Source organism: Zeus faber, assembly GCF_960531495.2.
Source record: "Zeus faber genome assembly, chromosome: 8".
In the NCBI taxonomy this organism is placed as follows: Eukaryota; Metazoa; Chordata; class Actinopteri; order Zeiformes; family Zeidae; genus Zeus; species Zeus faber.
This window is the reverse complement of record NC_137195.1, coordinates 14,972,964-14,986,617: the sequence shown is the minus strand read 5'-3', so window position 1 is coordinate 14,986,617 and position 13,654 is coordinate 14,972,964. Positions and strand designations below refer to the sequence as shown.

The window sequence follows — 13,654 nt, the reverse complement described above, 5'->3', positions numbered from 1 at the left end:
ATAGAAGAAGAAGTAACAGAAGAAGAAGAACAACAACAACAACAACAACAACCCAAAGAAGAAAAAAATAAGTAACAGAAGAAGAGGGGAAAGAAGAAGAACAACAAACAGAAGAAGAAGTAAAGGAGACGCAGAAGATGATGGAGTAACAGAAGAAGAACAAGAACAACAACAACAAATAGAAGAAGAAGTAACAGAAGAAGAGGAAGAAGAAGAACAACAACAACAACAAACCGAAGAAGAAGAAAAATAAGTAACAAAAGAAGAGAGGGAAGAAGAACAACAACAAACAGAAGAAGAAGTAACAGGAGAAGAAGAGGAATAAGAAGGAGAATAGGAAGAACAACAAAAACAACAAACAAGAAGAAGTAGAAGAAGACGCAGAAGATGATGAAGTAACAGAAGAAGAAGAACAACAACAACAACAAATAGAAGAAGAAGTAACAGAAGAAGAAGAAGAAGAACAACAACAACAACAACAACCCAAAGAAGAAAAAAATAAGTAACAGAAGAAGAGGGGAAAGAAGAACAACAACAAACAGAAGAAGAAGTAAAGGAGACGCAGAAGATGATGGAGTAACAGAAGAAGAACAAGAACAACAACAACAAATAGAAGAAGAAGTAACAGAAGAAGAGGAAGAAGACAAAGTACCATGAAGGAGAAGCGGGGCAAGTAACAGAAGAAGAAGAAGAAGAAGAAATAACAGAAGAAGAAGTAAAAGAAGAAGACGTAACAGGGTGTCATGACATTTCACTGCATATATGTATGACCGTATGTATGTGACAACTAATTTCTTGAACTTGAATTTGAGAAGAGGAAGGGGAAGAACAACAACAAACAGAAGAAGAAGTAACAGATGAAGAAAAATACTTATATATTTTCATAATAAGAATCAGAATCAGAAATACTTTAATAGTCCCAGGGGGAAATGACTTAAAGAGAGATAAGAGACATATATGGACTAAACAGACACAGAATAGACAGAATATAATCGCCATATAAAGGATGGATGATTAATATCAAAATAAAAGCCAATATTGAGAAGAGTGGAAGGAAATGTAAACACAGTTGTCGTTGTACAAGCTCCACACCGTCATTCTGCGGGAACAGTGGCTTCATTCTCCAACCGGTTGTGACTCGCACGCAAAACATTTCAACCTTCAACTCAACACAAAACCTTCTAGGTTTTCACGTCCTTTGCGCCGGAGCGCCGTTTGCTCTTTCTCCTGCCGGCCGCCAGGTGGTGCTGTGTTCTCCCTTTCCAACGTTTCGTCTCCTGAAGAAGGTTCCAAAAGCTACACAAGACTCCGCTCACCGCTACTGTCCATTGTTGAATAGAGTGACCTACCGCAATCTGGAGTGCCTCAGCCGTCTTCATTCACATAAACAAGAACGTTTGGGTGGTGCTACAACCCTGGTTTTGGGAATGAAGAACTCGAGTTCTTACTTTGCCTTAAGCTGTCTCCAAACAGCTCCACTAAATAAAGCTCAAAGCGCCTTCAAACCAAGCAAGTCTCGACATGGCCCTGACAGGCTGTGATTGGGCCACTTGGACACCCATCATAAGGCCCACCCCCCAGTATTTATATATTATACTGCCTGTCATACGTCCTGTGACATATACTTCAGCACTTGAGCGAGCTGGTCAATGAGACCACCAGTAAGAACTCTTGTTCTTCATTCGTAAAAAACAGGGTTGTAAGCACAACCCAAAAGTGTTACTTCATTTCGAACCAGAGTTCTTACAATGCCATATTGTATCCCGTCCACCCTCACTGACTGCGAGGTCAGAACCGGAACCGTGTCCGGAGAGTTCTTTTCCAAGGAACAAACTGGCAGATGTGACCACCAACCCCAATCCCAGCCTATAAGAACCCACGCATAAGTGCTGAGGTAAACTATAATGGGGATTGGGTTGGGGATTCCACATATAGCTGAGCTTGTATCACCTTAGCGTAACCGCTCTCAACCACATAGCGTAACTCTGTACGCAAGCTAACACCTGGCCGCTGTCAAAACAGCGTGCGTCAGCCTGCACAGTGGCTGACATGTAGCACTGCACACCGTACACCTCCTTGACCGAAACCCCTCGTAACAGCGCCCACGAGGTAGCCACACCCTAAGTACAATGCGCTTTAAGACCCTCTGGGGGTTCCTGCCCTACAGGGGAGTAGGCCAATGAGATTGCTTCCACTATCCAGTGAAAAAGACAATCTTTGGACAGGGGCTTCCCAATTGTCCATAACAGACAAAAAGCTGGTCGGCTGGCGTATGGCAGGCATTTACTCCACATAGACCATGCATGCCCCGACAGGGAACAGTTGCGGACTCTCGTCTCAGAGAAACAAAGACAGATCAATCGTGGTTGATTTAAATCCCACTTTTATGTTCTTGGGCTGAAAGGCCAGATTGGATTAGGCATTCAACACCAAAACCAGATCCAATTTCTGAGTCAGCAACCAAACACGAAGACATAACTGGCAGGTGCCTTGCATAAACCTGGATGCCAGAATGTGACTGCCCATCGGCTTGTCATACACCCCATTGTGACAGTCCAATATAGCGGCCACGTACACCTTGAGTGGAAGGCGCCAAGAAACTGAGCATGAGCCCAATATTACAGTGTATAGCTCAAAAGCTAGCTGGATGTGTAAAGCATCCTCACTGACAGAGCTCTAGCACTCTGAATTATTTCCACCACCTCCATGGGTAGGCATCCATATATATAGCTCTGTTTAATAGCTGGTCCCGCTCAGGGGCCAGGCGACCAGTTTCCACTTGTGGGGAGCGGGATGGAAGATTTCCCCCGCTGCCTGTGTCAGGAGGTCTGGATGAAGGAGGAGCACCTATGGCGTACCCGCGATGAGGGACCTCAGGTCCGCAAACCAGGTCTGCTAGACACCAAGGGGCCACCAGAACCAGTCCAGACCACCCTGTCCTCCCTCACCTTATCCAGCAGCTGCTGCCACAGTGGGAGGAGGGGGAATGCATACAGACGAGCCCAAGGCCAGCAGTGAGCCGGGGCATTGTGTTCCAATGGGGGGGTTGTCGTTCCGAATGGAGTACCATAGAGGATAATGAGCCTCATGTGTGTCTCATGAAACGAACAGACTCCACCTCTGCTCGGCCGAATCGAAGCATGTCCATGACCAGTGGATGTATGCGCCAATCTGATGCTTGCAGCCGTCCCCATGATAATAAGTCCTGAATGTGATATACCGACAGGGAACAAAGGTGTGAATGGGCCCACAGCAAAATCCTTGATGCCACCTGATGCATGGCTAGGGAGAGGGCACCACCCTGACAATTAATATAAGAAATCATCGCACTGTTGTCAGATCCAATCAGGACATGGTGTCCCCTCACACGTAGTGCAAAGTCTAACAGGGCCAACTGGAGTGCCTCCAACTCCATTATTGATGTGCCAGGTCGCACAGGCTGCCTGACCATCAGACTGACCATCCGGCCCTCTCAAATAGCGGCCCCAGCCATACAAGGGAGGCCAGACCCAGCCGGACCCCTTTCAGGAGGTTTGAGCCCAAAACCTCCAGCTGTCTCAACACTCCTGCGTAATGGTCAGTACCTGGAAGAGGTCCCTGGATGGACACACCCGCTGTTTTATAAACCAGCGTAGCAGGGGTTTCCTCCTGAACAGACCCAGTGGAACTGCAGCTGAGGTAGCCTCCATCAAGCCCAGTAGAACCATAACCTGACGTGCCCTTGTGTTCTTGAACAGGGACAGCGCGCGAGCTGCAGTGACCACAGCCAACCTCCCTGTCGCAGTCAATTGTACACGCATCGACCCTTGATTCCAGATCAAGACCCAAGTTCACAGTGTGCTGGGCTGGAATTAGAGTGCTCTCTTTCAAATTCACCAGAAAACCCGGGCTGTGGAGATGGTTGAGCAGCGCCCCTGTGTGGGAGGGGGCCAACTCCCTTGAAACTGCTGTTATCAGGAGATCATCCAGATATGAAAGAACCTTTATTCCCTGGTTGCGCAGAGGGGAAATAGCTGCCCCCACACAAATAGTGAATATTTTGGGGACCAGAGAGGGACCGAATGGGAGAGTGCAAAATTTGTACACCTTGTCTTGAAAGGCGACCCTCAGGTATTTCCTGTCTCTCCACAATTGGGATGTGAAAGTAAGCATCTTTCAAATCTCCCCGTCAGGTAGAGTTAAACAGTTCTTGATGTGTTAACATTCAGAGTGGGAGCTTTTTCAATGTTTCATTTAAAATTCTTAGATTAAGAATTAGACTCAAAGAAGAGCCATTTCTTTTTTTTTTTTTAATATCTGCTGAAAAAAACCACAGTTTCTTTCCCTGTCCACTACCGGGCAAGCGGCGCCCTTCTCCAACAAGGATAGAATTTCCTGTTTCAGGATGAAGGACCTCGAGACCAAGACTTCCACCTTTGTGACTCCAGCGAACATCAGTGGACGGAGGGTAAACTGCAGTGCATAGCTCTTTCAAATCGTCCTCCCTAGCTAGGGGGAAACTAGGAGAGGCATGCTCTGGTTTCTAGTAGCGATTGCACCATGGAAAATTCGCCCACAAATTGAGCCTCCAGCCACATCTTCTGGGCAGGGAGGCTCACACCTGTGTTTTTGTGTTTGATGACATGTCCCAGCCTCACCTGAGGCTTCAGGCTCATATTTTCGTTTCGGGCCATGATGCTCATGACTCTAAGTGGACAGGGGTCCTTGATAAACACACTGGGAAAACACACTGGAGGGAGGGGGAATAAACACTGACTGGATTTTGTGTACATTAACCGCACGTCATTCGCTGTGTTTTTCGAGCTAAAACTCGGCTGACGGTCCAGCAGCATGAATCCCCTATCCGTAGGGGTTCAGGTCCTCTGCGCCTTCCTGCCCCTCACCACTGAAGCCTGCGACTGCTTGGGATGGCGGAAATGATTCCTGTTCCAGCTCCTCATCTGTCTACGGGGGGGCGGCTGAGACGTCTACAGAGCCGGAGCCAGTCCCCTCTGGGTCCGCAACGTTCTAGAGGGACGTCTGGATCCCGACTACACCCAAAATGAGCGGGGGTTCTGCTGGGGCTCGCAATGTGGGGACCATTTGTAGGTCATGGTATCCACAATCAGCCCGAATATGCCCGACACCTTCACTGGACCATTCAGAAGCGTGTTCTTCTTCTCCTCCTCCCCTTCTCAACCTGGTATCTGAGACAGTTTCAGCCATAGGTGGTGCTGCGTCACCACCAAAAACCCCATCACACGCCCTCGGTCTTGCACTGCACCAATGGCCACCGTGAGGCTGCAGCCGATGGCCTTCCCCTCCAGCTCCTGTAGGCGCCTGGACTTGTAGGCCTTCATTAGGCAGACATTATTATTTTATTGTTATTGAGCACTGCTGCAGCCTGCCCCGCAGCCTTGTAGGACTTCTCCGCCAGATTTGCTGTCAGCCTACACACCCTGGACGGTAGCAGAGGCTTTTTCGTGGTGAGGGAGTGGAACAGGTGGGCAGGTGGACAGGTGGTTCCTCCAGGGTTGGGCATAGCCAGGTAGCCCAACTCCGGCTCGGGTCCAGGGTCCAGGGTCGACCATTGGTTGATCACCTGGATGGGGGAGGGCATATTGTGTGTACCGCCCGCCCCATGGCGACCTTACCTCACCTCCAGCACCGGAAGGGAATGCGGGCGGAGAGGCTGATCCCTAGCCTCTGTAAAATACACCCCAGCCAGCATGGAGGGAGCAGTGGGTTCCCGGTCTGCCCACAGGATCCCGAGCTTCGCCGCAGCTCGCTCCAGGAGGTGCAGGAGCTCCTGGTGGAAAGACCCTTGAGACAGTTGGTGAGTCGCCCGAGTGCCTAAGTGGCCCAATCACAGCCTGCGGGGGCCAAGTTGTGACTTGGTTGGTTTAAAGAGGCTTTCAGTTTATTCACTGAAGCTTTATGGAGACCGATTAAGGCATATTAAGAACATGAGTTTGAAATTACGCTAAACGAGATTAGGTGAAATTGATTGTATTAGCCGCATTCACCGCTAATCTGTCAAATATAGTCTATATGTTAAAACATTCATCTTTTGCAATAATCTTAAACGTAATATTAAATTGTTAAAACAATTTGATTTTTCACCCTGGTACACACAGTATATATACACATTTTATTTGATATACTGTAAATGTATGCAAAGTTACACAATTTCATACAAATAGTTTATTTTTAGTTTTATTGTATATTGCCAATTTTTCCAAATGATTGTTTGTCTATCTTTGGGGTTTTAGATGCATTTATTTCTGTTCTATTTTTTAATTCTTATTACCCCTCTCGATCAAACTCCCTATGCCAGTTGATAGAACATTCCAGCATTTACGGTAATGCCTGCTTCACTAGCCCACGGCCTGATTTATTATGCCCTTATAATAAAGCCAACAGAAGAAAAGATGCGTTGTGTAACGTGACTTCTTTTTAACTTGGTTTGAACAAGCGGGTGCGGCGGTCGCGTATGATGTCGATACCGAGTAATAGATCTCGGGGTGATTTGAGGAGTTTTTGGGAAAGCGGAGGAAACTTTAAATCCCTTTCCTTCCTTAGTCCCTCCTTCTCCTCCTCCGTGTTTTGGGAGTCGGGGACCATGGCGCCGCGCTCAAAGCGCCTCTCTGCATACGTGGCGCATACAAGTAGGATGCACAAAAGGGCAACTGCAAATGTTGCGCAATACAAAGTAGGTAGAGCAATAAAATATGTAATCATACATATAATATAATCCTAATCAGAATAAAAATACATATAGAAACATATAAGCCAAAAATAATTATTACATAGTAATATCATACACTATGTTAGTATAGTGTAGTACTATATATAGTACTATAGTAATAAGTACAATCACAGTGTGCAGTGGGGGAATAAATACTTTTTTTTACAGTGATGTACAAAAGGCGTACGCTGCCATATGAGCAAACGTTTCATGAATATATACTGGTTATATTTTAATGATCTGCAGCTATGCACCAACAAATGATCTCCAACTATGTTTTGTTTTCTTGTTGTTGTCGTCTTAATCCACCTCGCCAGACTCGGAGCAGGGCAGTCTGTGGGACCTGTGGGCTCTGGACTGGGTGCAGCAGAAGGCTGAGTGTGCGAGGTTCTGTCTGAGGCGCTCCATCTCGCCGGCAGGTCTGCTGCCCGTCTCCGTGGACATAGAGTACGAGTTCAACACCAGGAACCCCTACAACTACCTGCAGGTCATCTACTACAAAGTAAGGCATTAAAATCTGTAACGTTATGAACTGATTTTGAGGTTTTTGCCGTCAGGTCGTTAATAAAGTACAACGCCAGTGAAATTAAGGAAGAACACGGTAAAGAACGGTTTCTTCAGTCGTGTCTCACTTTCGCTGTCTCCCCCCCCCCCCGCGACACGCTGGCTTCACGCCATTTTATTCCTCCTGCGCAGCTGGTCAAGCTGCAGAAAGCAGCGTCTGCCGCTCACACTTTCTTCGTGGCCAACCCCAGCCACCTGGAGATGAGGAACAACATCGAGAAGTACAGACGGATGGACGGAGTGACTGAGGAGGCCTTCCAGGACCGAGAACTTCACCACGAGAGACACTGGGTGAGGCCCGGAGCAGACGCTTATGAAAACGAAACGAAAATAAAAGCAGGGAGAGAGAGAGAGCGAGAGGGAGAGAGAGAGAGAGAGAGAGAGAGAGAGGGAAAGAGAGAGAGAGAGTGAATTCCTTTGAAAAGTCTTAGATCATGCCGAAACGCACTCGATGGGAAAACATCTGAGAGGCAGGACTGCAGCCGGGGGCCTCAGGGACCAAATTCCTCCCAGACGCTCACCTTTGCTTCCTGCTGTCCAACCCCGGGATGCGAATCAAGCGGGTTTTATGCTGAGGCCCGTTGCCAAACGCTCCTGCTTTGGTCAAAACCTGTGAGGACACATTCTGGCATCGCATCACATTCTGAGCGTGAACCTGCGTGAGTTCATCGTTGTAATTAATTGGCAGGAATGTTGACTCTGCAGCCGTCCTATCTCTCTCTCTCTCTCTCTCTCTCTCTTTCTCTCTCTCTCTTTCTCGATTCATTTACCGCATACTGGGCAACTTTTTATCTCTATGACAGCAATTAATTAACGACATAAGCAACTCCTGATGGTTTCCCTCCCACGGCGTTGTACACCAGAATTTACAAGTATAATTATTAGTTTAAAGTTAAAAGTTCTTTGGCTCAACTATTTAATTGTTCAGCCAAACAAATCTATTTGTGCGGACTAAATTGCGTGTGAGTCAAACTAAGCATTGATAATTTACCTTTTTTTAGAATGATTGTTGAACTTAAAAGTATTTTGTGTATGTTTTTAAACGCCCCTTTTTAATGTTATGGCTGAACCGTTAAATAAATTCTTACTGTACGCTGACTTTTGAGTTTTTCGGTTCAAAAGAATCGAAATGTTACCAGCTCCTTCAGAGGTTCTCAGCAGTTAATTAAGACGGTGAGCCGTCATTCTGGAACGTATCTGCGCTGGGGAAGTGAACATACGCCGAACGCCCCGAAGTGCACGCCGGTTTTGCAGATTCCCCGCGTCCCGCCGTCAATTCTCTGGTTCACCCTCTTCTTCCCCGCGCTCCACCAACAACCCCCCCCCCCCTCCCCAGGCCCTCTACGACGCCGCCTTCCTCTCCGAGGCCTCCTCCGACTGGCCGTCGGCGGCGACAAAATGGAGGGAGTGCGTGAACGAGACTCTGAAGCAGACGGAGGACTGCCGGGTTCAGTGTGAAGTGGCGTCTCAGTTCCTGCCCGAGGACAGGGGGGTCGAGGGAGGAGCCGGAGTGTTTGAGAAGGCCGCCGGTAAAAAAACAAAACGTCGAGAAAAAAAACCCCAGTGGTTGAAGCCAATTCCCCCCCGCCGCCCGTGAGACCAAGACTGGGTTTGTTTCTTTTCTCACACTCTCTCTTGCTTTCTCCCGTCCAGATCTCTCTCTATCCCTGCTGTCGTGCAAACAGTCCTGTGTGACGCAGGTCGCCACACGGCCCGGAAGGATCTCCGCCCAGGAGGATTTTTTGCCCACACAGCTGGAGCATCTGCACCTCGCACAGTTCAAAGGTCAGGGTTCAGAAGCAGTTCAGTGCGTTATTTCCAAGTGGGCCACAGTGTCAGGCATGGTGACACCACCAGTATAAATATCGCATTTACAATATCATTTCCTCCAGCCCTCATTTTTAGGAAATAATTTGAAACTAAACTAAATTAAACTATAATTGTCAAAGCACCCACAGGCTCCAAGACTCAAAACTCTCACCTCTAACCCGGCAGATAGTCAATTATAATTCATGATTTTGGGATGACACCTAGGAGCCACTCACACAGTGCACAATTTCACGCCCCTGTCTGAGTTCCCATCCCCCACGGCTCCTAAGGGCTTCGACTGTAGAGCCACAAAAGTGACATTCTTCACAGTTTGAAGTCCTCTCCACCCGCAGCTGGAGACCTGGGCAGCGCAGTGCAGACGCTTCAATCTCTCCTTCTGTTCTACCCTTCTGACCCCAACTCCCTGGGGAACCTGCAGCTCTACTATGAAACACTAGGGGGAGACACCGAGTCACACGGCTCTCAGCCGGCTCAGGTAACACCGCGGCAGCCCGGGTGGGGATTGTTCTGCAATTCACTCTTTGTCCAATTAAACAGGCTTACACTTGCACCCATGCAAAATCAATGCAGTGCAATTAACACGCAAATTAACATTAAGTTGATTATCTGGGCTTTTATTTACATTTTAATTCTATAATAAGTTTATTTATTCTTGTTGGTCTGTCACACAGGAGATAGTTAAATATGTGAGTCAATCATTAGAAGAGAAAAAGATCCTCTATTTTGGAAGGGAGAACCTTGAATTTCACTTCATCGACCCGGTAAGTATTAGTGTCAAACACACGCTCTTGTCATTTCATTTGTGGAACAACTCTTGAAAACCCCCTGCACATTGGCTCTCGTCTAGGATCTTTGGACTCCAGAGGACATTGTACCCGAGTCACTGAGAGATGCTTGGAGGTGAGACGGGCCGAGGCTTATCTCAACAAAGGGACTTTTAGTCGACATTGACTGAAAATCAACCTTTTCCTCTGGGATACATTTGCAGGGCAGAGAAAGAAAAAATTAATGACAACGCAAAAGAGGAAGAGAAAGCGATGGACGACAGTGGATTCTATGCAGGTAACACACAGCAAGTCCCCCCCCCCCCGCCCATCTTGTTGGAATCAGTCTGGAAGTTTCTGATTTGTGTCAATTGGATTTGGGTTCATCTTGTGCCCTCTCCTGGTTTGTCCTCTCCCAAGGTGGTTCAGTTCCCCAGGTCGGAGTGACGATCACCATGGATGACGAGGCTTTGAATGGGACCAATCGCGTGGTACTAGACGGAGTGATGACTCAAAAGGAGTGTGACACAGTTCTGCAGTTAGCTACAGTAAGCCCACCGTGCATAAGTCGTTGATTATATAATCAAGCCCGCACGCAATTTACAGGAAGTGAGGTGTGCGAGGCTTTAACAAAAAAAAAAAGTGTAACACTCTGCCCCCACAGGCTGCGGGATCCGCCGGAGATGGTTATCGGGGACGGAGGTCTCCACACACACCCCACGAAAAGTTTGAGGGCCTGACGGTGCTCAGGGCTGTGAAGGTGGGTGTTGGGGAGATGACGCTGCGACACACACACACACACACACACACACACAGACACACACACACACACGCACACACACACACACACACAACAACACAGGGTTTCTGGGGTTAACCCTTTCCCGGTACCCCTCTCAGTTGGCCCAGGACGGCATGGTGAACCAGTCGGATGCCAGGCTGTTGCACGAGCTGGGGGAGCGGGTGAAAACACTGCTGTACTCCTACTTCAGGAGCCCCTCGGATCTCTTCTTCTCCTTCACTCACCTGGTCTGCCGCACCGCAATCACAGGTAGTCAGTCCCCCTGTATAATAATAATAATAATAATAATAGTAATAATAACAATAATGATAATAATAATGATAATAATGATGATGATGATGATAATAATAAAGATAATGATGATAATAATGATAATAATGATAATATAATGATAATGATGCTGATGCTGATGCTGATGCTGATGCTGATAAGAATAACAATAACAACAAAAATAATGATAATAATGATAATAATAATGATGATGATGATGATGATGATAATAATAATAATAATAATAATAATAATAATAATAACTATAGCTGCAGGCAGCGAGTCCAGTTTAGTCATGTTAGGTACGTGACAGGTTTCTGAGGTTTTGAATCTGCGCCCTGTGATCATATGCGGGGACGTTTAGAGCGGACCGAGGGACTCTCTCCTGCCGGTTCAGACCAGACGTCACTGAAATCGAGTTCTCATTGGTGTTTGAGACCCGGCAGTGTCAGCTCCGAGGGGGCCTCATCCCCGCTGCGCGCTGCCTATCCGGCCGGGGAGAGGGCGGGGGAAGCTCCTGCTGAACGATTGGCTGTTTGTGTGAGATGGTTGTTTCTCTGCTTTCTCAGCAATGCACAGGGTCTAGTTTAGTCGCAGAAATTTTACCAATTACAAAAGAATGATGGTTGTCCGGAATGGTTGTGGGCGTTGGTGTAGCGCGTTGATCCCTTTGTGTATTCCTCTCTGCTCGGACATCTTCCGAATTCCCATGGAACGCAGCATTGGCACCAATGCACTGCACACCTCGCCCATGTGAAAGTCCCCCCAGAGCCACACCCTGCACATATATCACAAATTGGATGATGATGTCACAAAACGCCCTGCTCCACCAACCCAGGTCCCTTCGCCCGGCTACTTCCAGTACCTTGGCTCCACGTCCTTCTGAAAAACGTTTTTTCACTTATTCCTGCTCAAAATATAGATCGACATGCATAAAACGTGGACCACAAAATGCCCCGAATACAACGACCCTTCATTCGTGTCCGTGGGTTTTCTAGTTGCCGTGCGCCAGGCACTTTCAGTTGGCAAAATGCCTCGGAGAAAAATAATTAAAAGCCAGTAGGAATGGAATCCTCTTGTTTTTGTTTTTTGTTTTGTTGTTTTTGTTCCTCCCACCATCAAAAGACATGTATGTTAGGCGTTGACACTCCTGTCGGTGCCGATGACCAAGGCACTGGTGAAAGAGCTGGAGTTGGTTGGTACTACTTCTGCCCACTGCTCCTCGGTATAGGATGGCTCAAATGCAGAGGACACATTTTTTTGTAGCCTACTTGTTCAACGACAAATAAATATGTTCTATTCTACTCTCTAGTAGGCCTGTCGCTGAAATGGGACCCCGATTTGCTGTAGGTAGGCGTGTCTGTTTGTCGTTTTTCGTCAATCATATTAAAACTTTTTTTTTTTTGTTGCGCCCAGGGGACCAGGAAGGCCGGCTAGACCTGTCCCATCCCGTCCATGTTGACAACTGTCTCCTGGAGCCAGAAACCAGACAGTGCTGGAGGGAGCCCCCGGCCTTCACACACAGAGACCTCAGGTACACCCCTCAAGAGCCACTCAAAGCAGTCTGATCTCGCGTTTTTAGTCTTAGGTATTTTTCTCGCAATAAATGTATCTGTTTCACGTCCTTTTCATGCAATTCAGCTTCAAGTATTTTACGAGAGTGTAAAGAATTTATTCTCCGACCTCAAACCCGTTGCTTTCACAGCGTCGTTCTCTACCTCAACGACGACTTTGATGGCGGAGAGCTCTTTTTCACGAACAGAGATGCCAAGACGGTGACGGTAAGTTTAAAACCACAACTCATTCATCATCTGAGATCCGTATTCATTCACACTGTTTAAAAAAACAAAAAAACATTTGCAAATAAACCCCCCACCCCCTGCACACACGCATCTTTCTTTTCCCTGCCTAAAGGCCCGGGTCAAACCCACGTGTGGCCGTCTGGTGGGCTTTTCCTCGGGCCCAGTCAATCCCCACGGCGTTACCGCGGTGACGAAGGGTCGAAGGTGTGCACTGGCTCTCTGGTTGACCAAGGAGAAGCTGCACAGGGACATGGTGAGTGATCGTGTGGGTCAGAAGCTTCTGGGCCGTGGACCCCTCTTTTGCATTCGTGTCGTTGTTGGCAAAGTGACACAGATGCCTGGCCAGCGAGATCCCAGAGCGCATTGCAGATGTTACAGTTGTCTTCATTTTTGTCATTTGCACTGTCCACCCGCCGACAATTTTTTACTCAAGTTACATTCTATTTCTGTTGCTCCAGGAAAGAGAGGAGGCCGAGGCCCTGTGGGCTGCGGAGGGACATAGTGTGGCAAAAAAGAAGGATGAGAGAGGGGGGAACACGCCCTCCGGCCGCAGTGGCAGGAGCCAATCGCCGACAGGGAGGAGCCAAGGAAGAGGGAAGGTGACGGGGGCCAGGGACGAGCTATAAGACCCCCGGACAAACCCCGACAGACTGATCCACCCGAACTGGTCCAATTCTTCTGGACTTTGGGATACACTCCCAAAAAAAAAAAATTTTATATGTATTTTTCCTGCACATTCATCTCCCATCTCCCTTTGAACGCAATATAGATTTTACACAGAGTCTGAGTGAATGTACAAGCAGTATCTTCGTCTTGTCGGCGTCTGGAGTCCGCTTCAAGGCTATGAAGGAGCTCTTACACTCCACCGGATGGAATAAAAGAAAAAGAGAAATGA

General features: G+C 47.6%; 1 protein-coding gene across 1 annotated transcript; it reads left to right on the top strand.

Moving 5' to 3' along the window:
- Window positions 1-5,620: 5,620 nt before the first annotated feature.
- On the top strand, window positions 5,621-13,654 carry p3h3 (prolyl 3-hydroxylase 3; the record flags this gene model as incomplete). Its single annotated transcript, XM_080004770.1, has 17 exons — window positions 5,621-5,815; window positions 6,317-6,341; window positions 7,045-7,229; window positions 7,424-7,582; window positions 8,628-8,820; window positions 8,945-9,076; window positions 9,454-9,596; window positions 9,793-9,882; window positions 9,969-10,021; window positions 10,110-10,183; window positions 10,306-10,433; window positions 10,550-10,645; window positions 10,786-10,936; window positions 12,374-12,491; window positions 12,663-12,738; window positions 12,872-13,012; window positions 13,218-13,654. 17 exons carry the CDS (start codon window positions 5,621-5,623, stop codon window positions 13,383-13,385), a joined length of 2,127 nt encoding a protein of 708 aa, XP_079860896.1. The 3' UTR covers window positions 13,386-13,654.